General features: G+C 45.0%; 1 protein-coding gene across 2 annotated transcripts in view; it reads left to right on the top strand.

The window, feature by feature from the left end:
• Positions 1–26,615, top strand: part of LOC142576191 (putative RNA-binding protein EEED8.10) — a 72,276-nt gene that overhangs the window by 13,901 nt on the left and 31,760 nt on the right. For both annotated transcript variants that reach the window (XM_075686203.1, XM_075686202.1), the window contains exons 9-16: positions 5,394–5,434; positions 7,640–7,715; positions 11,726–11,893; positions 13,658–13,706; positions 15,199–15,242; positions 22,732–22,811; positions 24,830–24,935; positions 25,592–25,679. In XM_075686203.1, coding sequence (XP_075542318.1) covers positions 5,394–5,434; positions 7,640–7,715; positions 11,726–11,893; positions 13,658–13,706; positions 15,199–15,242; positions 22,732–22,811; positions 24,830–24,935; positions 25,592–25,679 — 652 coding nt within the window. The remainder of the gene's footprint in view (positions 1–5,393; positions 5,435–7,639; positions 7,716–11,725; positions 11,894–13,657; positions 13,707–15,198; positions 15,243–22,731; positions 22,812–24,829; positions 24,936–25,591; positions 25,680–26,615) is intronic.

The following is a 26,615-nucleotide window of genomic DNA, read 5'->3' as shown; positions in this document are numbered from 1 at the left end:
AATTTGCATGCATTTTGTATAATGTACATTATGTTATTTTCATTTTCTGTGCTGTACCCCACTGCTGTAATGGCCTCCGGGCCAACAGTATGACTAAATAAATAAAAAAATAACTAATATTGCTACATGCACATTGCGGGCTTCTTTTGGACCATGTGTGCGGGTGCCCTGACGAAGACGAACTGCTCCCGAGTCTCGAACTGTCGGCTGAACTGGCCAGCACTGCAGTTATTTTGTAAATACAGTCAAACCCAGTTATAACGATGCTGGTTTTAACATTATATCAGTTATAACAATGAGGAGCTGCTATGCCATCAACTTTTGTATGTTTTCTATGGGAAAATAACCCGCTTGCTACAATGCCCCCATGCTGAAAGGTAGTTGAATGTGAAATCCTTGAAAAAAGAAAAAGGGAAATGTGAGCCCCTGCACGATCGCCCGCCACCCCAACTGCTGCTGCACACTTCTCTGTATCGTCACCCTTGCATGCATCTGTCCCGTCACCCTTCCACCCCTCCAAACACGAATGGACTGTGCCAACTGCGCTGTCAGTGCTGCCAGCGCCGCTCCCAGATTGCTCGCTGCGCCTTCATTCTGCGCAATTGTGAGAGCGGGTTGCTAGTGCTCATCTCTGTTCATTGCATCGAAGTCGTTTCTGGACGCATGGTTTCTCCGCCTCGTTTGACTCGCTGCCAAAATGGAAGACGGCTGATCTGCCCACTGATCTTCGGCAGTGCACGATGTTGCCAGTGAAAAGAAAGCGCACTGCTACAGATTCGGAAACAAAGTGCTTCTAACCGATGAGGCAGTCGTCGCGAACATGCTTGCATCGAGTAGCGACAGTGACAGCCACGATGGCAGCGCTGGTGCAGTAAGGCAGGCTGCCTCAACATTGTTCCCGTCGGAGGCCCTGTACATGATTCAGTCCCTTAGGGGCTTGTTTTCGCAAGGTACCTTCCGCTGCACTACGCTGAGCACTTTGATACCGTGGAGAAGGATGTTGGCAAGCTTCACATAAAGCAAGCAAGGCTGACTCATGCAAGCCATTGGGAAGTATGTGGCAAGATGCTTGTGGCGGTCTCGTCCCAGCATTTCTTCTGGATTTTTCATGCTGAGATGCTGCCGCGGCAACCTTCCTGCAATTTTTAAAAGGTTCCTTTTGGGGTCGCCAAAGCGATGCCTCGGCGGAGCTTGTATGTCACTTTACTGTTTTTATAGCAGTGCCATACTTGAATGCCGACAGCTGCAGCTTCTTAACAACATGCGATTGGAGTGCGCAGGAAGCAGAGTTAAACAGTTAAACAAGTCAACACAATCAGAATCCAGATTGAGGAGGGTGTTGGGGAGGAGAACTGGCCTCATGGCCATTATAGTTTCCTCAGAGCAGTTCTTCCATCCTCCATTTTGATTTTTTTCTCATGCAACCCAGTTATAACAATGTAATTTTCATGGCACTTGAATATTGTTCTCAGTGGGTTTGACTGTATACATTGAAAATAGTCTTTAGTGTTTCATCCCTCACTCACGTAAGATTTTGGTGGAGGTTGGCATTCTCTATCCTCGCACAGAAGCTCCGCAGTGGCTACACTGTCCAACTTTCCACTATGGCTCCCGTAACACCTCGTATGCATCTACACCTGCGACCGCAACAACGTACGTCACGGTTACCAATCCTTACGGTACTGGCATATTCTCCAGCCAAGATAATGTTGAGTTGAGGACTGGCTCAGCGTGTATGAGCGTGTTAGCGAGAACAACTGCTGAGACCCTACCATAATGCTAGCAAATGTAATATTCTGCTTGGGCGGAACACTGCATGTCTGGTTCCGGAGACATGAGGATGAGCTGTCTAGCTGGAATGCCTCCAAGGAGAAGCTCCGCGACCTTTTTGGAAACCTGAGCAGTCGCCAACTGGCTGCAAGCAAAGAGTTCGCTATCAGAGTGCAGTCTTCCACTGAATTGCATGTCTTGTACATACAGGATGTGCTCGCTCTTTGTGGGAAAGTCAACGAGAAAATCGCCAAGGTTGACAAAGTAGGCCATGTCCTCAAAGGGATCGTGCACAGCGTCTTCAACTGGTTGATCTACAACTTTGTCACCATTGACCTCGTTGATCACTTGGAATCTTTGCCTTCTGATTTGTCCCTTCACTTGTTTGTCCTCCAGGATGGTGTATTATACTGCCACAACGTTCTTCCGAATGGTCTTGCCCTACTCCTCGTCATTCCTAAGCACCTCCAGTCCGTTGTTCTCCATGAACTTCACAACTTACCAACCGCCGATCACCTCGGCGTCTCCTGCACTTGCGACCAGATTCGCCGACACTTCTTTTGGCCAGGCATTGCCCGCTCCGTCCAGAAATACGTTGCGGTGTGTGAGAAATGCCAGCGCCAAAAAACACCATCGACGCTCCCTGCCTGCTTCCTTCAACCACTCGATGTCCCGTCGGAGCCGTGCTCTTGCGTTGGCTTGGACTTGGCATTTTCCCTTTATCCACGTCTGCCCGCGAGTGGGTTGCTGTGGCAACAGGTTACATCACGTGCTGCGCAGTCACCAGAACACTTCTAGCCAGCTGTGCCACAGATGTCGGCAGTTTTATTTTACACAGTGTCATTTTAGAACATGGAGCCCCAAACCAACTGCTCACTGACCATGGCCAGACATTGCTTTCAAAAGTAATCGCCGACATCCTGCAGTCCTGCTCAACCAGGCACAAGCTGACTATGTCTTACCATCTGTAAAGTAATGGTCCGACAGAGCGCCTGAAGCGAACCCTGGCAGACATGCTTGCAAAGTGTGTCTTTTCTGACCATACTGATTGGGAGCTTGTTCTACCCTATGTCACATTTGCTTATAATTCTTTGCGCAATTACAGTGCCGGTTATTCACCGTTCTTTCTCTTGTTCAGTCGAGAACAAACATTGCCACTGGATGCATCCCTCCATCCACCGCAGCAGAGGCCAGCGAATATGCACTTGCTGTCATCACTAAGGCAGCCCAAGCACACGAAATTGCTCACGCTTGCCTCCTGCCCTCCCAAGAGAACCATTGGTGTTTGTACGCTCAATGACACAGAAACATACACTTTTCACCTGGATCCCTGGTACTGCTATGGTTCCCGAACCGCCACATTTAGCTGTCCGAAAAACTCCTGTCTCAGTGCACAGGCCCCTACCAAATTCAAACTGAGCAACGAGAGCACAGCACGGTGCGCCTAGATGCACAGAACAGTCTCCATCGCAGATCACTTTCAAGATAAGCACCTCGCAGCCACGCCGTACGTAGCAGCCACTGTAATAGAACGCATCTCCTGTTTGTGCCAGTCCCGCAAGCAAGTTTCGGGAACTCCGAATGCCCGTAATGCGGCCCGATTTCCGTCCGTCTCCGCACACGTGATCATTTTTCTTTAAATTAAGGCATCGTGATGAAGTAGGCATGTCCTTGCAGTCAGCACTTCCATGCTGTTAGCGCAAACGCAGAAAACAGGAAGACGGATGGTGCAACACATACTACAGCACACAGAGGAAGCTATGGCAGCTAGGCTCAAAGCATGTACGAGGTGGCCATTTTGAAATGCCGATGGCGATATGGTGGCAGATTTAGGGTCGTGCTCGATTCTAACACGCATGCAATTTTTTTACCCGATTTATCGGAAAAAAGTGTGCATTAAGTTTCGAGTAAATACAACAATAATTATCGAAATTCGAAAGCAGGTGTTTGCCTACTTCAGCCTGTTTATTAAACAACATCAATAAATATACACAGTAACAGTAGGAAGAAGTGTACTGATCCAAACACGCTTCTTGATTGATGTCAGCTTTTGACCAATAGCAGCTGCGTATGGGTATCTGCTATATTACAAAATAAAGCAGCCCGAAAAGAGTGAGTAGCATTCTTCTGTTAAAAAGAGAACTTGAGAAAAACGTGACCTTGTGGCCTGTTTATTAAACGACGTCAATAAATATACACAGTAACAGTAGGAAGAAGTGTACTGATCCAGACACGCTTCTTGATTGATGTCAGCTTTTGACCAATAGCAGCTGCGTATGGGTATCTGCTATATTACAAAATAAAGCAGCCCGAAAAAAGTGAGTAGCATTCTTCTGTTGAAAAGAGCATTTGAGAAAAATGTGGCCTTGTGCTCCACTTGCATGCTGCGTACGACTGCATACTTTGGTGGAGATGTTCATAGCAGTGTGTGCCATCCGTAGACTGTTTTTGCACCAAGCCCAAGGGGCGGTTCAGGACTCCTTTAAAGGGCCCCTCACCAGGTCTAGTCATCTTGAGCTGACAAGCACAGTGCGTACGATGCACGCCAACAATCCTGTCTGCTAAGTATTGCATCCCTGCGTGCTGCGGAAAGAGCTTAAACTTCAAAATAAACCCTGTTTGCCCATCTCCTCGCAGCCACTGCACTCCCAGCCTGAGAGTCGATGCATATCGCACAAGTGCGCCTACGTACACTGGGAGTGCTGCGACGTTGCTCTTAGTAGTATGTGACTTTGAGAATTATTCAAGGCAACAGTAGTTATTTGTTTGGCGTGCTGCTTCAACAGACGAATTAAAGTTTAGAGAAGTAATAAAACCTACAAACCGAATGTCTGCGTGTCTTCATTTGTTTGTTTTTACTTCATGCCATAGCAAGAGAGATGTACATACTTCCGTTTCGTTTTCTGCCTGTTCCCATGTCCTGCAGTCATGCACGCAGAGGGCGAAACTGTAATTTTTTATCGCGTTCCAGTGTGCAATCATACTCTGTGATCCACTTGCAACTGTCTGAGTGTTCCGTGTAGCGTTACCTTATACCACTAGTCCGGTGTTGTGCACAGCGCAAAAAATTGTGCGCTGTGCAAAACAAGACAAATGCAACTGCTCGTCCAAGAGACCACCAGCGGAGGTGTACTACACAGAAAAAAAGAAGCAAGAAACAAAAAGGTGACACCAGTGACGAATGTGTCACGCAGTCCTCTGGCTCTTCTATGGGAGAACGCAAGGATGGAATTTCACTTGCAGAGGCTAGATAGGGCAAGCGGAGAGAGTGTTATGTTGGCGATGATGCTCACCTCTTGAAATCATGGGTTCGCAGTTTGCGGCACTGAAATATTTATATGTCTGCTATTAATGAACCAATTTGAAAAATTCTTACGGTAGAACACTCCCTAGAGGGCATGTAACAACTGCCAGCGTATAACCGAAATTTTTCGTGTGGCCTTGTGAGGGGGCCCTTTAAGGAAATCGCACTGGCATGTGGATAGGTTTGGGTTGTCTTCTCATACAAAAGTGTGTTGAAGTATTCTGTCCCTTGATATGATATAAGGAAGACAGTTTGCGAAGGTTTAAGATCATTCCTCATGTATGTATAACCAACTTTGTGTGCTGTTCTTTCGTTTCAGTCCGTCCTCTTGAAAGATTGCTGTGATGTTAGAGAGAAGAGGTGAGTTGTAGAACACGCTTTACACATATTTTGTCAAGTCGTGCAAAAGGACTCGGTAGTGCTAGTTCAGCTGTCGGCATCACATTCCACTCCAAGAACTGACTTACCGCATACACTCGTTTAAGGGCCACACTTTCTTTTTCTAGAATCTTGGCTGAATGCGGCCCGTACGCAAATTGGGCCAATGACGGCCCGCTAAAGATTCATACTGTTTCCGCAACTGTAGCAGAGGGCAAAAGAGGCGCAAATAACAACATTGTAGTAAATTACTCCAAATTACGGTCCATCATCCCTGACCAGCGTTGACCTAAACAGGGCCCCCTTCTCTAGAGGCAAAATGCAACCGACCTGACTGGAAACACAGCAGAGACAACGCACTGCACAAAAATAATCGCTAGGTGTCACTGGCATGAGCGACGTCGACAGAAAGGCAGCTAGCGTCATCTAGCGGCAACAGAACTAACTTTGCATTCTGGCGGGCCATTGTGATTTTTTTTTCTCCAGAATTTCATCCTCCAATATGGAGGTGCGGTCCTTACGCGAGGGCTGACCTTACACCAGTACATACAATAGTCCTTTCCAGGGGGAATTTAGTTTTTAATGGTGCATCCACTGAACATAAATGATAGCAGCAACAGCAGCCCAGAACTTGTTAGCTAACAGCAAACAAAAAAAGCAATATTTTACTTGTTCTACTTTCTTCAAGTATTGAATAGCGCAGCATAAGGATAACAGAAAGCACTTGGTTCACAAACCTGCAGACACATTTTCTGACAATCCACTTCAGAGGGTTCATAGTGGTTTTTGAAACCCTTGAATGTGCAGGTGCCATTTTTAAGGTCGCGAAAGCCGCTAAGTCTCATAAAGCACAATTCAATACAATTAGCACTTTTTTAATAAGGAGCCATCTTACTCATGGAGGGTGGTGGTGGTTTACCTAAATTAAGCTTAGTGAGCACCTCCTTATTATTATTATTATTATTATTATTATTATTATTATTATTATTATTATTATTATTATTATTATTATTATTATTCCATTTGCAATGAAAACAATGTTTGCTTGTGGTGCTTCAATCCTTGAAGGTGCTTTAGCAGGGGCCTCAAAGCTTTTGAACATTCTTTTTTTTGGGGGGGGAGGGGGGGAGCTGCTGCAAGCCACGATTTCATTTTATTCATTTCTTTTTTTCCCCACCTTTTATAAATTGTGGTAATCACTTGGATCAGTCACTCAACATCGGTACATAATAAGAAAAGAATGGAAAAAATAAATGGGATGCTTCAAGATACGGACACCGTTTCATCTTTACCGTTTGTACTGAAAAGGTTCACTTTAGCCATCGCACATTGTTTGTGTTTGAAAAGGCACAAATACCGTATTTTCCTGTCTATAAGTCTCACTTCTGTATCAGTTGCATCCCCCTCAAAACGGCAATTTTTCAAAAAATATATGTATATACACACACACACACGTCACACCAGTGTATAAGACGCACATGTTCATTTGGTAAGAGAGTATAAAATAAAAAATACAGTGACGTTTTATTTCGTGAGCGCGGGTTGCGCGCAAGCAATGATAGGGACAGTCCAGGTGCATTTCTGCCGTTGTAGTCGTCACGATGTTCCGTATGAGGTTTAAGGGCAGTAACCTCGTCCCCACATGCCGTATGCTGTATGTGCAATGGTGAGCCGAATCGTGCACAAGGGAGGAAAGTGGGAAGGCCGCGCGGGAGGAAATGGTTTGTACTCTGGTAGCGATTTCTTAGTACACGCCGTATCTTGAAAAGCGATCTGCAGATGCGACGACTTCGAAGTCGGCCGACTCGCGGTCGGCCTGCCACCGCTTGCATTGCCTCTCCTACCTTTTCGCACGGTGCACGGCAATTCTATCGCGAGAAGAACCCAGTACCTCCGTAGCGCGCACACGACTTGTAGCAGCTGCCAGAGGAGGTCAACCTAGCGTGCTTCGTGTGGCCGATTTTGACGGCAGTCTTCTTCCGGGGAAAAAAAAAGGTATGCAAGTCGCATCGTTCCATAAGACGCACCATCAAAAAATTAAAAAATGCGACTTCTACATGGGAAAATATGGCAATGTCTTTCTCTTTACCACTGGAAATGGTGCATCCGTTCATTGACTTAGGTGCACAAAGCAGCGATGCATATAGTAGTGTTTTGGTTGTTCCATGTGTTACGCTTCTTTCTCAGCCTCCGGCGACTTCTTCGGCGCTGCAGGCGTCTGGAGCACATTGACCTGACCGAGATGTACGAGTTCACCGGAGAGGTATGAAATCGGATCTTGCGTAGTAAATTTTTTGAGGCAAACTAATTGTATGCATGCAACCAAAATGAAAACAAAATGGATTGGCCAAACAATTCAAACGGAAAAGATGATCAAGGAGAGAAGTGGAGCGGATTTGGTGTTCCAAAGTACAGTCGAGGCTTGTTATAACAGTTACACGTGACAGAAAAATACCTTTGTTGCATTCAGTAGTCATTATACATATGCAACACACACTGATGTTATTGAAAAAAAATGTCTAGGCAACATAAACACAAGCCTCCAATAGACAGCAGAAAAATTCCCTGTTGACTTTGATAGCCTGTTAGTGACCTGACGTGCCAATACTGACACGTGAAAATTGCAAATTGCAAATGCACTTCTGAGCTGTTGTTATTAATACCATACTCACTTGCATAATTTGAGCCCTAACGTAATTTGCGCACCCCTACTTTATTACCGTGGTTTATAAAAGATAATTTTAAAGCCTGACCCACTTAGTGCAATGATACTACCGGTTTTGACAATATATCGGATATAACGATGATAAGCTGATGCACCATCAACTTTCTTTATGTGTTCTATAAAAAAGGGCAGGTCAAGCTAAGCACATGCATGCACATCTGGAATGCGCCATTTCAAGTTGCTGTTACTGAGTGTTCTGATGTTACTGATGTTTTTGATACTAGAATATGCATACTTCAAGCTGCTGTGCGAACAATTGTTCACTTTGCTATACAGTAAAAGCTCATTAATTTGGATTTAACGGGACCGGGGAAAATGTCCAAATTATCTGAATGCCGAGTTAACGAACGAACAGGAAAAACAACATTAAAATCAAGTTGGAGAAGCATACCTTTATTTACTGAAGTATTTTGCAATAGTTGTCTGCTTTTTCGCGCAGATTCCAGCTAACATCAAAATTTTTCTTCTCTTCTAAGTGGCCAACAGCCCTCAAACTGTTAGAAGTGCTCAGGCAAACGTCCTCCAATATCAAAAGCGCCTCCGTGACTTCTCGTGAGGTGTGATGAGGTCGCGGCTGCAACTCCTCGCATGACTCTTCGTCTGAATCATGGTCTTCCCGGGCGCCCGTGACATCATTAATAATTTTTTCATCGGTCAGGAGACCAGTTAGGGCAACACAATCATCCATCGCGATGTAGTCCTGAAGGGTCACATCTGTGGGAAGGACAGCATTGAAGGCCAGGCAGTCGTCATCGGTGGACTTGGCTGACGCCTCGTTGGCTACTACCGCTTGCTCAGGCCTCACAAAACCGGTGTGCCGAAAACAGTTGTCGATGAGTTGCGGAGGTGTATTTTTCCACACGTGGGTGATGATGTGCACTGTGCCGAGTAACTCCACTTCATGCAGCTTTCCAACTTCTGAGCATAAGATCATTCGCTGTAGCAGGTACTTTTGGTACTTCGACTTCACGTAGCGAATGATACCCTGGTCCATTGGCTGAAGGGCACATGTAGTGTTGGGCAGCAGAAAAACTACCTTGAAGCTCTTCGGTTCGACTGTACAGTTATGTGTACTGCAGTTGTCAACAACCATAATTACCTTGCGGTCCTTAGACGTGAAGTGCCGGTCTAACTGCTGAAGCCAGCCTTGAAAAATGGCCGAGGTCATCCAAGCCTTTCTGTTCACTCTGTACTCGACAGGAACGCTTTTGATGTTTTTAAAGCAACGTGGCTTTTGCTCCTTCCCTATGACAACAAGTGGCAAGCACTCTGTGCCAGTCATATTGGTGGCAGGAAGCACAGTTGTCCTTTGCTTGCACTTCTTGCCGCCAATGCATGGCTCTCCTTTGAAAATCATCGTCTTGTCGGACAAAGCTCTGAAAAATAGTGCAGTTTCGTCTGAATTGAACACGTCACTTGGTTCATATGTGGCAATATGCTCAAGCAGCTTCACATTTTTCCACTGGGTGGTCACGCTTTCGTCAATGCTGGCCTTTTTGCCTCGCACACTTCTGAAGACGAGTTTGTGTCTCTCCCAAAACCTCGCAAACCACCCTTCTGAAGCTCTGAATGATTTAATGTTCATCATTGCAGCGTACTTCTTACCTTGTGCCATGATGAGAGGTCCGCTCAAAGGCATATGCGCGTTGCGACAGTCAGTAACTGACTGGCGCAAAGCTTTTTCGAGCTGGGGATGAGCTGCGGTTCACAGCTGCTTTCTTGATGCATGAAACTTCTCGCTTTCGAAGGCTTGAAGAATCTGTTGTTCATTTTTCATTTACGTTACCAATGTGCTCTGCTTCACATTGTATTTAGTCATAATGTGCTGTCGCGATTCGCCGTTCTTCAAAGCCTGCAATATTTCCACCTTAGTCGCCAAGTTCTTGGCTTCATACTTCTGCCGCTTTGCTGGTGTTTCCATCACTGTAGCGCACAATGGTGGTAGCATGCAAAACACGGTCACAACGAAAAAAGAAAACTCCGCAAGGACACATGATGCCGACTCGACAACACAAGGGAAAATGGCGTCGAAGGCGCAGTGGAGTGAAGAAAGAAGACACCAACGTTCTGTGGCGCTGTGATTGCCCCCACTAATTAATTACGTTGGCGATGCCTCTCAGGTTTCAGTTTCACTCCAGTGGTGCCAGCGCTGCTTGACCACACTTTTGTGTAGCGGCAGTCGTCAGCATTTGTCCGAATTAAGCAGTGCGGGGCCGAATTCTGACAAATTAACGAAGGTTTAGTCCGATAGACTAACATGCACTTCGACTGGGACCAATAGAGCTGTCCATATTTCCGAATTAACGGGTGTCGAATTAACGAGTTTTTACTGTAGCTAATATTGTTATGGATTTTGCACTTTTGGTTTCATTGTTGCTGTACTATATACTCATTGAAATACAGCATGGACTACGAAATTTTAAATCCCGGCCACGGCGGCCGCATTTCGATGGGGGCGAAATGCGAAAACACCCGTGTGCTTAGATTTAGGTGCACGTTAAAGAACCCCAGGTGGTCAAAATTTCCGGAGCCCTCCACTACGGCGTGCCTCATAATCAGAAAGTGGTTTTGGCACGTAAAACCCCAAATATTATTATTATTTATATTACGAAATTTTAATCTTACTTCTTTATTTCAGGTAATCCATTACACCCACATTTGTTACATTGAGGTTTGCCTGTATAGAAACAACCAACAAAGCACAGCATGCTTTAGTTAAAAAAACTTACATGCGACGTCTAATGCTTTGCATATATGAGGTGATCATATTTAAGTTTTTTTGGAACTTGTAAAATTTGCCTCTGACAGATAAGATTATTCTTCTCCTTGATCCAAGAGGCTGACATTACTAGCATGGAAAAATTGAAACACTTGAGAATTGAAGCTTATACGCCTTGCAAACTCATTGGCTACAATCAGTAAATTGTAATATGTGTGCCTTAATGTAATTAAGAAGTTAGGATTGTTTTTTGTTAATTAGTTAAATATGTGTTTCGATTTCTCATGCAAGTAATGTACACCTCTCTGAATAATCCAGCTCAATGGCTAGAATTATGTCATCTGCAACAGGCAATGTTAAACAATTCCAGAAAACTTAAAATTGATCACTCCGTCATGGGCAAGGCAGTCCGATCAATATTTGCGCCAAGGAAGCCTCAGTGGCAACGGCATCGTGCTGCCTAGTACAAGGTTACAGGTTCGATTTCCAGCAATGGCGGCCACATTTAGATGGGTCCAAATGGAAAAACGCCTTCAAAAACTATCGGGGACTGTCTACTACAGCGTCTCTCATAAGCCACTGTGCTGTAACATTTTGATCCTGACTAGTTGGTTCATTTTCACCAGTTTTGAAACATTAAACCAAGAATACGAAATTGTATGGTTGGGTCACCAGAATGGTTGGGTCAGCAGAATTGTGCCAATTTTTCATGTTGTGTCCCTGTTCCCCTTCTGTCCTCTTTCACACGACTCCTCAGTGAATGTGTTATTCTCTTGAATGGTTACGCGCATTTACTGTTGAAATTCTTAAATTGTGCGTTGGTGTTCAGTGCTTCAACATAGATGGACTTCGTCTACGTCACTTGATTCTCCGCGGCTGTACGGGACTGACATCGAGGGGCATGTCGAGGATTGCCACCAAGTGCACCTCTTTGACGGAGCTCCAGCTTTTGGATTGCTTCAAGATCTCGGACCACGACCTGTCCCTCATCTGCCAGGTGCCATTGGACCTACCAGTGCATTGCTTTACTTCGCAAACTCTGGGCTTGTGGAAATACCCAAAACCTTCGAGTAACAAATCGAAGGTTTCGGTTTCGATATCGACCTGTTCAATTTAGTCCTTGAATCAAGTAGTCACGATTTGAAAATCCAATTATATTTGAAAATTTTTTTTTTAATACCTTGCAAAGTTTACTCTGCATGACCAAACAGAAAATTGTAGCATAAAATGCAATAGCTTTCATCCCGTCCATAGTGCACTTAACACACCAGAGCACGCTGCGTCACTCAGGAAGATTTGAGAGGTGCGTTCGCATACAGCAGCATATAATTAAACCATTTGACTATCTGCACCTGCGGAAGTTGGCATTTATTGTGACAATATTCTTTCGCAGCGGCAGTGAAATTTCGTTATGTTGAAATCGGGTATTAACACACTTTGGTAGGTTGAGGTTTAAGATACATGGTGTTACAAAGTTCAGTACTTCGTTGTGTTTTCATTATAATTGAAGTCACTATATCAAGGTATAACTGTATTCATAGGATACTTGTCCTTTCACCGAACTAAATCTGAATACGTTTCATTGCAACACACTTGATGCAACGGCAGCACCATCTGCAGTAACCATTTGAACTAGAGAAAAAGTGCTTTCATTTGTTCGGCCATCGCTGTAGATGGCAAGCATTTTGGGTTTGATCATTAAAGGTATACACTGATGTTAGTTGGCCCACAAAGTTGCCATTTATAAACATCATATGGCCTATAGCGCCATCATATGGCGACGCATGACCGTGATACAAACAATTTATAAAAGCAACCAAGTTTTTGGCCACCATCACATGAGTATTTCAACAGAAACTTCATGAATATTTCCGTTCGTCTGCGGCACAGATCATCCTAATTGAAACTACAGAGCATGGCGCCTGCACGCAGCCTCCCTACACAAAATAGTGAATTTTTAAACTAAAAAGTACTTCTACATAACAAGACACATTTTTTTTTTATTTCTCAAGGTTTCTGTGTTCTTTGAATTCAACTGCAGTATTTTTCAAATGTTAAACTGGCAAATTTCAAATCAACCTGACTGGGGTGTGCAGGATTTGTTAAAGTTGACAGTTGCGCAAAAGGTTTGCTTTAAAATTTACCAAGCCGCTTCTTCATTGAATTCACTTGACCTTTCATGGTGGTCTCTGTCAGCGCTCTGAAATTGGCGCTGTACAGGAATCTTCCAGGTTCGATGTGCCCCGTATTGCTTTCATCTGGCCAGAGAAAGAACTGATGGAAGAATGACACTGCCATTTCCAATTTTCTTCAATTAAACTGTCACTGTCATAACTTCTGGTGTGTCAGCAATGGGGGACGTGTATTTCAGCCATATATTCTGCAGGATGCACTATGCCATAGTCATGACTAAAATGCATCCTTCGTCATTACCGCAATAAGCATCTAAAAATATAGCTAAAATTTGTTTTGTGTAGTTGCTAATTGCAAGTACGTTATGCCACGTGGCGACCCAAGTGAGTAAATTAAATAAGAATGCTGGTATAGGAGCCAGAGGCTATATGCGTTGACTGAAAGCTTGGTGAGATAGTGTGGTTGCCCATGCAAATGTGTGCCATTTGCTTTGACATTGTACATATCACGAAATTGCTGTCCATTTACACATGGCCGTACACTTGAACCACGCAAAACAAAGATGTAAACGTTCTTTATGCTAGCAGCAACGTGATTTACTTTGTATCATTTTGATTGTGTCAAACAGAACCTGAAGTCACTGAAGAACCTGGGACTGTCAAGGTCACTATGCAACAGTGAGCAGAGCTTTTGTTTTGAAAACTCTACCTACTAATGCTTGTTAAAGCCCACAGGCATTTGATTCATGAAGACGTTTCGGTGGTGCATTTAGTGAGGCCTCCTTTGATGACTAGAAAATTGGAAAAGAACTTGCGCAGATACACCCCTGAATGTTTGCTTTGTACACTGTAAAACCCTATAATTTTGCAGCCTAAATTGCTAGCAACTTGGACAATGGTGGACATTTGCACTGCGTCAACAATGTCTGAGGCTGTGCTCTGCCTCACATTGAGAGTCGGAGGGCAGTGCAGAGGGTGCCACACACTCATGAACAGTAAGCCCCCTGAATAAACTAAAAGTAACTACGTTCCTCCTCTCTTTGCCTCTCCTCCTCCTTGTCCTCTTGCCACTCGCCCTCTCAGTTTGCTCTTTGGGATTGCAGCAATCATGGTGTATAGTATGCTGGCCAGTACCAACTGTCATGGAGCCGGCACAAGTGGAAAAAAAAAAACAAAGCAAAAGGTGCAACTGGCACCGTGCGGATGCATGTACGCTTGTTTCCACGGCAACGGTGCAAGCTCAACGATGTGACTTCGCTCCACCAACTGAGAAACGCGACTTTCGTTGCCTTCCCTTACTCACCAGCTCGGCAGCAGAATAGAACACATGTTGCTACGTTTAGTTTTATTCAGGGGGGCTTAATGAATAGGGCCGGCAGAGCAGCGCAAAAATGTACCACCGGTTATTTTGTCTTATTGGAAAATCTGCAAATACAATAACTTCAGTGAATTGTAATGTCTACGCGCGCTATAATTTTTTTTAATGTAAATTCGTTAACCACACTTGGCAAGTTCTTACCAGGACGATGCACCTAAGCAGCAGCCGGTTCCACGTTTTGAAAGTGACAATGGCACTCGTTTCATATGCTTATATTTTCTCACTTACAGAAGCTCTGTGCTCAAGGCCAGTAGTGCCAGTAAGCATACTGCAGCTTGTGGGATGCCAAAGCACCGAAGATGTTGACAACAGCACTGGCGGCGCCATCTTGTGGCACTTCCTTCAACCTTATTGTGCCAGAAATGTTTTGAGTTGCATCATTGTTGCTGCAGAGGGGGGAAAAAAAGCACTGTATGCTAATGTGTGCCCCTGCTGACTCCTCAGAACCAGATAAATAGAACCATAATTGTCACAGTTGTAGCTCTGCATACTCTAGTTGGCACCCACAATACAAGATCGCGCCACTTGCACTGTCGTGCGCGTGTGCTTTGGCATTCCTTAAACTGCAGTTAGTTTGTAAACAGGCTATAGGCTCTCTACTTTTTTGGAACACCAGCCTGTCCTATTGAGCTTAAATTAGCTTTTGCTTTTAATATCACTTTATTAAATTTCTTTACTAGATGCATATGTAGTTTAGATTGGAAGCTAACTGCTTTAGCCTATGCTGGTGTTCTGCTCGGCTCTGTAGTGCTCCTTTTCAACGGGCTTCAAATCACCTTTTTCGTTTTGCAGCTACCAGCAGTGGTATTGGCGCTATCGGCAACTTGCGTCTTTTGGTAAATACCATCTTGATATTTCTCCACGTTTGCAGCAGCTTTCTTCCATGGCCAGGTTGTTTGTTGATTCACGTGTTCAGTGGGGATGCTGTACTGCTGTCGGTGCTTTTATGGCAGGTATGATGCCACAGCTTGGGGTGTATTATGTTGTACAGGGTGTCCCAGCTAACTTTCGGCCAAGCTGTTCAATGAAAACAGATTTTCTTTTTTCATTGAATTACTTGGCAAAAGTTAGCTGGGACACCCTTATATATCTTTAGTATGCGAACTGAGGCCCTGGGAGATGCATTCACAAGGATACAGAGGTGCAAGAAATTATGCTGTGGGGAACAGACTGTAGAAAAAGTAATTCGCACATATTTTCAACAGTGCAAATTCACTCTTCTCCGCGGTGAAACCTTGCTAATTCAGATTTTGGGGGACCAGAAGAAAATGTCTGAATTTGCCGAGTGTTGAAATATCGAACATATCAAGAAAACTACCATATTTGCATGGTAAAGCCTGCCCTCGTGTAAAGCCCACACCCCCCACACTGGAGTGTAAAACTTTGGAAGAAAAGTTCCACTAAGTGTTACATGCATACTCGTGGGCTGGTTAATTCCCCCAAAGCCACTACAAGGTGGCACTAGTCCGTGACCGAAATATCGGTCAGCGACTGTAGATGGGTTCATACTCGGCCGCCAGTGGTAGAATTATTTGCATATGCAGTCTGAGCGTAGTTCGAAGCTTCAGTGAGCAGCCATAAGCCTGCCTTGCAAAAGGCCTGCACCCAGTGAAAATTAAGGAAATAATGTGTAAACCTTACTGGAGTAAATACGGTGTAAGCAAAAGCTTGCTACTTCAAGATGCGTTTACCCACTGACGAAATCTGCAACCATAATTTCTATAGTTATGCAAAATTGGAGCATGTGCTTGCTGGGACCAGAGGGCAAGTCCAAATTATTTGATTTTCCACATTAGCCAGATTTTCTTTTTTTTTTGTCATTATAACTAAGGGTGTGCAAATACCAAAGAGTATATTTCGAATTGAATCAAGAAAAAAAATGAAGCCGAATATCAAATCGAATGTCAGAAATTTTAACACACACTTACAAATTTTGTGCAAGAAACATGGTACTTCACATGCTCAGGAGGCTAATCACATAAGAATATTGCTAGCTATCAGTAACTTGGGTACATAGGAATCAAGGTGTATAGTCTGGTCTACATTTAATAAAGGGGAACACCAAATTATTGTGCCAGCATTGATAACAACTCAGTTCGTATACGAAGGTCTCGAAAATATTTTTATAGATAGTGTCTCTCAAATAGAATCAAGGGCTTTTTTTCCCTCTGAAGCTAAAGAAATAGCGAAGTTATCCTATATAATAATGAGGTTTTCAGTTTAATAGTGGGCCATACTGTGCTAAGCGGCAGTCTTCTATTACCTAAAAAGTCTTGCTTTCAAGTTTTCTTCCAGAAAACAGGAGGGTTGTTCCGTCCTTACGGCAGGTGGTTTCTGTGGTTAAGCTCATTAAGGCCAATCTGCATAGCAGACAAGAGGAAATGCGTATCGCGTTACTGGGCACCGCTCCATGCATTCATCGGTGCTGCATGGGTCGACCATAGTTGGCGCCGACGGTAAAGAGTTCGCAAATCAGGAGGCCCATGGCAAATTCGCACAACCTAACCTCTGCTGGCGCATGAAGCGTCGAATCGAGTTGTGCGGAGTCCGACTCCCTGTCTTATTTGGCTGCATAGCTATCGAATGCAAATCGCCTATTTTGCTGGTTCCTGGCACATATTGTGTGTTTCTTGCATCTGTAGCACTTGGAAGAAGAGTTAACAACTTGTCTGTCTTGGTAAGAGGTGCTAGAAGACCATGCTAGAATAGTTGATCGCCTCATTCGCTAGACCTATGCAGAATGCGGAAGTGAGCGCCGCACACTGCGACGAAGCGTCATCACCAACACTATGGTTGTGTCGTGGATTGGCGTGAAAAAGAAGAACTGCATCACAAGGTTCAGTTTTACCACTTGCTATCCCGTTCATATGAAGCAGAGAGGCGAGAATGCAGAATACAGGCCATTTGACATATGGCAAATGCAAAACTAGGTATGCGCACTCCGTGTTGACTGATCACAACAGAGACTGAGTGCCATGACAGCTGAGTGATAACGAAACAATCTGCAGCCGCAACTTCGTTTGCAATAGGAAAAAAAGAAACTGTGCCAAGTCATTCTTCATATGTGTCGAATGTCTTTCCATTGGTGTAAATTTTGATCGCATGCTGCAAAAATTGCAGTGGCACTCCTCGCAGAAGTGCTGCAGCATGCAATCAACAAGTTTGTCGAACGTCATTCCTGTTGCAGTAATCGGCCCAATTTTTGGCCGCCAACACACCAAAAAATAAAAGATGACGAAATTAAGCCAAGAGCTATTTCGCAGCGTTAGAGTGACTGGTGACCCTAACTCACGTAAGCATCATATATGATGCTGAATCCATATCATTCATTTGTTACCGAATACAGATGTGTTTCAAACAAATTTCGGTCCCATAAATTACTGTTGCGTGTATGCCACGTGCTGCGCCGACCGCAGGTGTACATCTGTCCTGTGATAACCAAAACAACATACATTGATTACGATGCAGCATCGTGCATGTAAGTACGTTTTAGGATTTTAACATGCAGGTTTTAACTCGCAGCTACTAACATGTCCGTCATGCAAATTACTCGTAAAAATATATAGCATGGCCTCCTTCCCCTTTCTCACCGGTGGTGGCTGTATATACCCACCCATTGCCAGTTGCATCGGTGCGTTCATACCCACAAAAGCCAGCATGCACGTACCAGTGGACTCCACCCCCTCGTTAGCGTTTGATCATATATAGAAGATGGCCATCAACTAAAGGCTCGAAGATATGCCAGTAAGGCAGTAGAAGGCCACAGGAAGCGAGCGCTGATGCAATAATAACTGAAGAGGTGAAGGTCAACCGGGGCTGTTCGCTCCCAATGAAGTGGGCTTTGTGTTAATTTAATTGTGCATGCACTTCATCACTTTGGCATTACGTAGGCACAAATTTAACACAGAGAAATTAGGCTCGAGATGCGGTGTTCACTGTAATTAGAGTTTCAGAGTGTCGAAATACCCAAAACTTATCTGATAGCGTAGCTGTAGTTCGCCTTGCTACGTTTCCTCCCCTTGTGTAATGCGGTAGAGTGGAAGACTCCTTCTGGGTTCTTAATACTCTGAAAACTGCGGTGCTACACGACTGAAAGTGGATTGGATTGGATTGGAGAAACTTTATTTATGCCTGCAGTTGGGCGCTCGCGCGCCCCGACGAGGGCCTACGTCATCCTCGAAGGTGCCGTTACTCGGCGCAGGTCTCCGCTCGCCGTTGCCGGCTCGCTGGGTCCGTGCCTTTCGAGCGCCTCGAGGACCTGCTGGACGGCCCAGAGCTGATCGTCTCGGTCGTAGATCTTCGCGGCTGCCTCGAGCCGCGGTGGGAGTGTTCTTGAGTTAGCGTCTTCTGGATATTTAATGCAGTCCCACAAGATGTGCGTGTAGTCTGCGGTCTCCCTCCGGCAGACTCTGCACATATCTGTCGGATATGTCTCGGGGTACATGCGATTCAACAGTTTCGGGCTCGGTAGCGATCCGGTCTGGAGCTGTCTCAGTACTACCGCCTCCGCTCGACTCAGTCTCGGGTGCGGGGGTGGAAGAGTCCTGCGAGCCAAGCGGTAGGCCTTCGTGATTTCATTGTAATCCGTCATGCGGTCCTTGGTTCCGAACCACGTCGGACGGTCTGTCGCCGGGGCGCGGTTGGTTAGCGCTCGCGCCGCGGCGTGTGCCGTCTCGTTATGGTTCTCATTGCGTTCCGACGCGTCGCCCGCGTGCGCCGGGAACCACTTGAGTCGTACTTTTCGTTCGTCTAGTTTTACCGCTCGCAGTACGCGCTCAGCCTCCCTGCAGATTTGCCCTTTGGCGAAGTTTCGCACCGCCTGTCTTGAGTCACTCAGCACCGTGTGGCAGTCTGCGTCGGCGATGGCCAGGGCGATGGCCACCTCCTCCGCTTGCTCCGCTTCGGTGCTTCTCACGCTCGCTGCCGTCCTCGTGGCGCCGGTTGACGCCTCTATGACGACCGCTGCGAAGGCGTTCCGTTGGTATTCGGCCGCGTCCACGTACCGCGTGTGTTCGTCGTTGGCATGCTGGTCGATGAGAGCCTTGGCCCTCGCCGCTCTTCTTCCCTTGTTGAACTCGGGATTCATGTTCTTCGGTATGGGGTCGATTCTGGTCTGGCGTCTGACCTCTTCGGGGACGGGGAGCTTCATCTCCACCTCGTTCAAGCGTCTTATTCCCAGATCGTCCAGTATCTTCCTCCCGGCTTTGGTCATGGACAGCCGCTCCAGTTGAGAGGTCCGTTGCGCTTCGGCTATTTCTTCGAGCGTATTGTGTAGCCCGAGTTGTAACAAGCGAGTCGTGCTTGTGGACTCGAACAGGCCCAGCGCTGTCTTGTACGCTCTTCTGATGAGCACGTTGATTTTGTTTCGTTCGTGTTGCAGCCATCTGTGGTAGGCTGCAACGTACGCGACGTGGCCGATGATGAAAGATTGGACGAGCCTAATTAGGCTCTCCTCTCTCATGCCAGCCTTTCGGGAAGTGACTCGTTTGAGGAGTCGAATCGCGTTGGCTGTTTTTGCCTTGAGACGGGTGATGGTTTCGCCGTTCCTTCCGTGCTTTTCGATGACCATGCCTAGGATCCTAATTTTGCCGACCTCGGGGATTACGTTGCCGGATTTGGTCACGATTCTGATTATTTCGTTTTCGCGTTGTCTAGTCTTGCCTCTGCTGTATTTGGTAGGTGGGAGTATGAGAAGCTCCGATTTGCTCGGCGAACATCTCAGTCCGGTGCCTTCCAGCTGGTCTTCTATTGCGTCGACGGCGGCTTGCAGCGCGCCCTCGATGTGGGCGTCGCTGCCACCGGTCACCCATATCGTGATATCGTCCGCGTAGATGGTGTGCCTGACGTCTTCGATGCACCCGAGCTTTTCGGCCACTCCGATCATTACCAGGTTGAACAGCATTGGCGAAATGACCGATCCCTGTGGTGTTCCGGTGCTCCCGAGCTTCTTCTCTTGCGTCTGTAGGTCGCCTGCTCGTAGCTCGACGGTCCTGTCCGTGAGGATTCGTACTGTGGCTCGAGCACTTTCGCTCCTCGACAGCCGACGTTGTACTCCCCAATCAAGGCATGAGAGTGAAATGTTTTTCATTCTTTATTTAGTTTTCGTTCCGGTTCTGCTCCGGGTCATAAAAAATAAGAAAAAATGATCCGTAATGGTACATAAGTTTTCATTCTCATGCAGAAATTTTTGAAGCAATGTAACGATAAAAACATAGCATTTTTTCTTTCACTTAGTGAATTATAAATTGTGAGATTGTGCTCAATGCCTTGAGTCAAGGCACTGAGCGTGATGTCAGAAGCAGCACGTCGTCGAGTATAGTCGCCAAAACGCGTGACCACTGCTCCAATAAAACGAACGATAAAGCTTTGGTAACAAAGCGTTTTACCTGTAGAAAACGAAACGGTGAGCTCTTCAGCGTGCAAGCCCTGGGTTTTGCTCCAATGCTGATCTGCTTGCGTGGCCAGCGGTAAGCTTAGATTAGTGGAGCGCTCGACCGGTCATCGCTCGCACTATCCCTGCCTGAGATACCTACGCTCTTATGCGGACCCCTGAGGCACGCACTAATTCCGACATTGCCTCATGTCAGTTGTTTTGAGTTGCAGGCTTTTCCCTTGAACGGAAAACCTATCAAAAACGTTTCGGTCACATTCTGGTTTCGGTCAAAAATATCGTTTTGTTTTGTTTTTCGTTTTTGTTCCGTTCCAATGCACTGTACCCAATTGCAATGGGGATGCTAGTAGTCGTATTTTTCACAGTGCCTCTTGGGCAGCACAGGAGGCCTGTGGGCAGAAAGCTTTGAACTGAACGAATATGCGGGCATGAAAACTGAACCTGCGTATCCGATACGATCAGCATGCCTTCCGGTGGCTGATTGGCCCGATCTTCACACGTTTACATGCTTTCCACACGCGCTGCTTTTGTTGCTCCTTCTGTTCACCTCGTCAAACCTCGCACGGCGGTCATTCACTGAATATTCGAAAAATGAAATACCAGATATAATTCGCATTTCGAATTATTTGAACATTCACTATTTGATTCAGTATCGAATATTTGGGTATTCGCAAGCCCCTAGTTATAGCAAAAAAGAAGCAATATGCTAAGTTGCATGAACCTGACAAAATATGACAATTCTTAAAATGACATTTATTCACATTAGCACAAATTAGAGGCCCAGGGAATGTGTAAAAGGGGTAGTGAAGGCCATTCATGTGTTGGTGCTCGCAAACTCCTGAAGTCTGGTGCACTTGGCAGTAACAAGCAGTGACAGGTTCTTCTGTTCAGTTATCATTCAAGGAATACATGGCTTATGAATAATTTGCGGGTGGCTAGAGTTCTCGGGTGCAGAAATCTTTTTAGGCTGTCTAAGCAAATTGCACATGACACATGACATTTTGGCTATAGTATACTTTCTTCTTTCTGTTCATTCTTTATTTTATTTTTCACAGTGACTACTGTTACTATCTATTGTTAATAACCTGTTTAGCTTTGATAACATGTTAGCCCATTACATCGTTGATTGTTTCGTTATTTACAAAGACCAACAAAAAATTTTTTTCTGATGTCTGTACGTGCTATACATTCACAACAATGTGGTAACCTCGTGAATATAGTGTTGACAACAGTACGACAGCACTAAGCTTTAGCCACCATGTTTTCTAAGAATTGCAACACCGCTGCGCCCTCTCGTTGGTTGATGTGTGCATTGCCTAGGTAGATACACAGGCAGTCTTGTTCGGACATTTGGCAGTATTGCTGACATTTGCCAACCACGTCACTTTGAGCTGTGGGACAGACCCACAATGTCTGTTTCTATGAAACACTGAGTGAAAGGAACTGAAAGGTTGGCTAGCTGCAGGCACTGTGACAGCTTCACTAGACTCCGGGTACCTGAGCCCTCGTTTCCTGTGTGTTTTCAATGTCTGCGCAGTGACATCTTAAAGCAGGGGTCACTAACAGGGCACCATTTCCCCAGTACTAGTTGGTCCCAGTTTATGGAGCATGGTTAGAATTGCAAACTTCCTTCTGTTGCATGTCAAAGAATGAGGAGCACAGTCCGGCGAAATCTGTCTTTAACCAGCAAGGACAGGTATAAAATGTCTGGGCATTTGGCATTGTCGTAGTAGACCTCTGCCTTGCAAGCTTTGCAGAACAATTGGGCCGGAATAATAAAAGCGTAGGAGGGTGCGCCTGAGCTATCCCATGGCCAGAAGGGAAAGTAAAGCCGCTGATTGAAAGACATGGTGTAGAAGGAAAGGAGGAAACAATATTGCAGTGCACGAAGGATGTACTTTGCTCATTCCTTTCTCTCGTGGTGAAATATGCAGGAGCACCTCGACTTGAGCAGCAACCGAACTGTCGACGATGCGTCCATGGGCCCCATTGCTACTGGGTGCACGAAACTCAGGTTAGCAAGCAGTATGTGCATATAACATGTGGCACCTGACTTTGCATCATCATCTGGGTCGTAAATTTATGCTGGGCTTTCTGGGGCAAACACTTTTATTCTTAAATATATTGCTGCAGAGGTGAATAGGCTATTTTGTCGCTGACATGTTATTCAAACTAGTGAACAGTATCAATTGGATTGACATGGATTGACCTGAATTGGCTGGATAGACATGGTCAAGAAAGACGACAAGATGTGCGCACGTCTTGTCATCTTTCTTGTCCGTGTCAGTCCAGCGCTGTGACTTCAATTGATGCAACGAACCAACTAGCCCAAAAAATCTCCACTCCCAGTAAACAGTAACTGTGTGCTCATCACTTATAAACTGTTCAATTAAATTAAATTTGCTAACACACTGATGGTAGTCTTGGGATACCTACTGCTTGAAGATACCTTGAGCACCGAACAGCACCAGTTTAAGAAGTACCATTTGCCCAGAAGTAGTTATACTTAGGGAAACTTAGATAATGAGTCGATCAGTGATCTACTGCACAACTTTTACTTGCCAGCATGGCTAATTTGTTGCTGCAAAATTGAATAATCTCTTTATCTATACTTCACAGTTTTAAAGAATTCATCTTTGCTGAAACGCTCGGCATATTAGTGTCATTTAAACATCTCTTAGAGGGTCACTTGCAAACATCAACTATCAACTTAAAGCTGACTGGCATGTCGCCCATTTGAATCTCTTTGAGCTTTGTTTGGCAGGGAAATATTACTAGTGCAGAAAAGTGTTGGTGTGCAATTGAAAAATGTGTCTCAGTTTTTCTAGCGTCCAAACTTGTCTTAACGCCTCCACTTGCCAGCAGCATTTATGCTGTCGCAAACAATAGCAGCAGCAATCCGCATAGAGCGTACGAAGGCAGCCGCCAACTCTGCCAAGCCATTCCAAGTTTCTCAGCATACCGGCAGATGCTGCGCTTATACATTGGTGGTGTACCGAAATAGTTTTGTGGCCACTTCTACTCAAATTAAAATAAATAAAGCTTTAAGGGACAGAAAATAAGTTAAGCTGCTGCGGTAAATTAATAACCCTTCTAGAGTACCAGAAAAAGCCGCTTGTTATGACTGGAGGTTTGATAAGCCGGAAAATGCACTAACCTAAAAGACTGGTAGTGACACCACCATCAAAATTCTGCTCCATTGAGCTTTAATGTCACGAATTCTTAACATATGCTACATAGTTATTAGTTAAACTTTGATCTAAAAAGGTGGACTACATTGTACCCTAAGTGAGCCAGAGACAGAACTTAGTCTCCAATTTCGAGGATGTTTACTGTGCCTCAACAGCCCAAATAGTACAAGAAAATGCTTAGAAATCCATGACGTTACACTGGCGTATCGGCGTTGATAAACCGGCACGAAATTCAGGAAATGCAAGTTTGGCCTTCATTTTCGTTTGTACATAATGATCTACTTATTGCCACAAAATTTAAAAAAGAGTAAAGTTAAAAAAAAATTCCTTGTCAGCCTAAACTGATCTAGTGTTTCTGTTTAATGTCCCTTTGACATGTGGCAACAAACCTGAAACCATGAGAAGTCACCAAAGCTTAAATTTCATTAAAAGTGATTGCGGAAGCATACGTGAATATTTAACATCTGGAAAAAGAAATGATGGTATGTGCCAGTCCTTCCTTTTAAGTTTTTGGTGCTGTTCTTACATTGTGTGCTTCATAACTGCTCACAAACTAGCCTGCTTGTCAATTAACTCGTATTGTATTACCTAATAAACAGTTATGACATTCAAAACATTCCTGTGTAATGAAAAAATGCTTTTCTTCAACAAGTTTTCTTCACTCATTTTGGTAAACGTAAGATGTACACTGTATTCACTTACATTCAGTTTTCTTTTTAATCATGTTATATTATGAACAGCAGTTTAGCAAAAATAAAAATAAAAAATTCGGCACGTTTTCCTTTTCTCCCCTTATAGGGGTAATTTGGGAAGTAAAAGTTTTTTTTTCCATATCACGCAGGTTCCTGGACCTCACAAACTGTGAAAGGGGTATCACAGATGCAGCAATGAGTCACATAGCAAAGTGCTCCGAATTGAGGGAGCTGAAGATCAGCTACGTAGAAAAGGTAGTTCTTTTTTTTTTTTTAATGCATGCATCACACCATGTGCAATTCACACTCGTCTTGTTGCACTTGCATTTGGAAGGCCTTCTTTTGAAACCAGCAGTTCCATCAACCCAGTAGTCAAGCTATAACTGCTATGTGGGGCACTGTCGGCAGCTGTTCAGGCCATTCAGTGCACATGTGGCAATGACACCGTGTTAATCTCTTCTGCTGTTACGTTTTGCATCTGCGCGGAAGCTGGTTTCATTGTGTGCAAGCCTTGTGGAATGCACACTGTCACGTGGTTGTGTTGAATGTTTTCTGACAGGCATACGACGGACTTGAAACTGTTTACCGGACAAACTGCTCCCTCTAAACTAAGGTGCAACTTGGCAGTGTTTCTTTTTATTCCAAGTGTGTGAAGAGTGACCACTAAAAATTCAAATAATTTATTTACCTTATGCCTAAGGCATGTAACATGCCTCGGGCTTTCAAGATGCAGCAAAGGATCATCATCTCTGCATGCTGCAATATGTAGAAATAAGTGCAATTCCAGGTAGAACAAGTTTCGGGACGTTGAAAACCCTACAGTAAATAAACATTAAAAGTTGCAAGGAAGCTCGCTGCTTACTATCTGTGCATGCCAGTTCTTAACATCCTTCCCTCTCCCGCCCTATCAGATCACAGATGCTGGAATGTGCAATCTCGCGTGCCATGGTCGCCTGCACTCGGTGGAAGTCCGTGCCTGCGCACTACTGAGTGATGCAGGTTGGTGTCGCTGTGTTCTTGGAAAGTGCATAATGCCGGAACCTCATTCTGGTGTAATGCAGTGGGAAGCAAGAGCATTTGTTGTGTATGATGTCCATTTTAAATGTAGATAATTGAGATTGGCGCTGCTGACAACTGCACTTCTTGGGTTAAAAGGGGGCCCATTGCACTAGAGGTGTAAAGACGTTGGAGGAATTCAGCAGGCGTTCGCTTAGTTGGAATTGAGCATAAACTGCACAAGAGGAGGCCAAACTATATGGCAGTGCCAGTGGACGGCGGCAAAGGTGTAGGCAGTTTCGGGTTGGGCAGTTCTGGCCTAACTACCACTGCCGGTGACTTGATTATCACATAAAGTTACAGTCGCTAGAATAAATGATACCTAAATCATATATCATTTGAGACGAGCAGTGGCCACTAAACAAGAGCTGCAGTACAGGTAAACCACAGAGCATGCCAAAGCAGCTCACTAACGCTTCAATTTCATAAACAGTAGTGCCACTAATTTATCAGCTTATCTTCTCATAAGAAATTGTGTGGAGGATAAGATAAAGAGGCAACAAAAATGAGCACCTTGTGATCATCGGTGGCTGTTTCTGATGTTCCATGGCTTCCATCTGAAGCAGGCTAGGCCTTGCAGCACTGTTGGCGCATCGCGATGTTGTTGCCAACTGGCGACGCCCAGTTCAAGACCGATCACCAACTAGCATGACAGCTGCTACAATCTCTGGTGACTACCTGCAATGCACGACTTTAGCATAAATTTTACCTCAAATTTTTTTTATATCTAAAGCTTTTGCCTCATTCTTTTTGAGCTTGCTACATCGTTCGACTCAATCTGATGGAATAATCCTCAGAATGCGCCCCCGCACTGGCTGCCCAAGTGTTGTAGTGTTTTGCTGAACACAAGGTTGCTGTTTTGATTTACAGCTGTGGCAA

The sequence above is a fragment of the Dermacentor variabilis genome, chromosome 3, assembly GCF_050947875.1.
Source record: "Dermacentor variabilis isolate Ectoservices chromosome 3, ASM5094787v1, whole genome shotgun sequence".
NCBI lineage: Eukaryota > Metazoa > Arthropoda > Arachnida > Ixodida > Ixodidae > Dermacentor > Dermacentor variabilis.
Note: the sequence above shows the minus strand (reverse complement) of the source record. Positions and strands in the feature narration are given on the sequence as shown.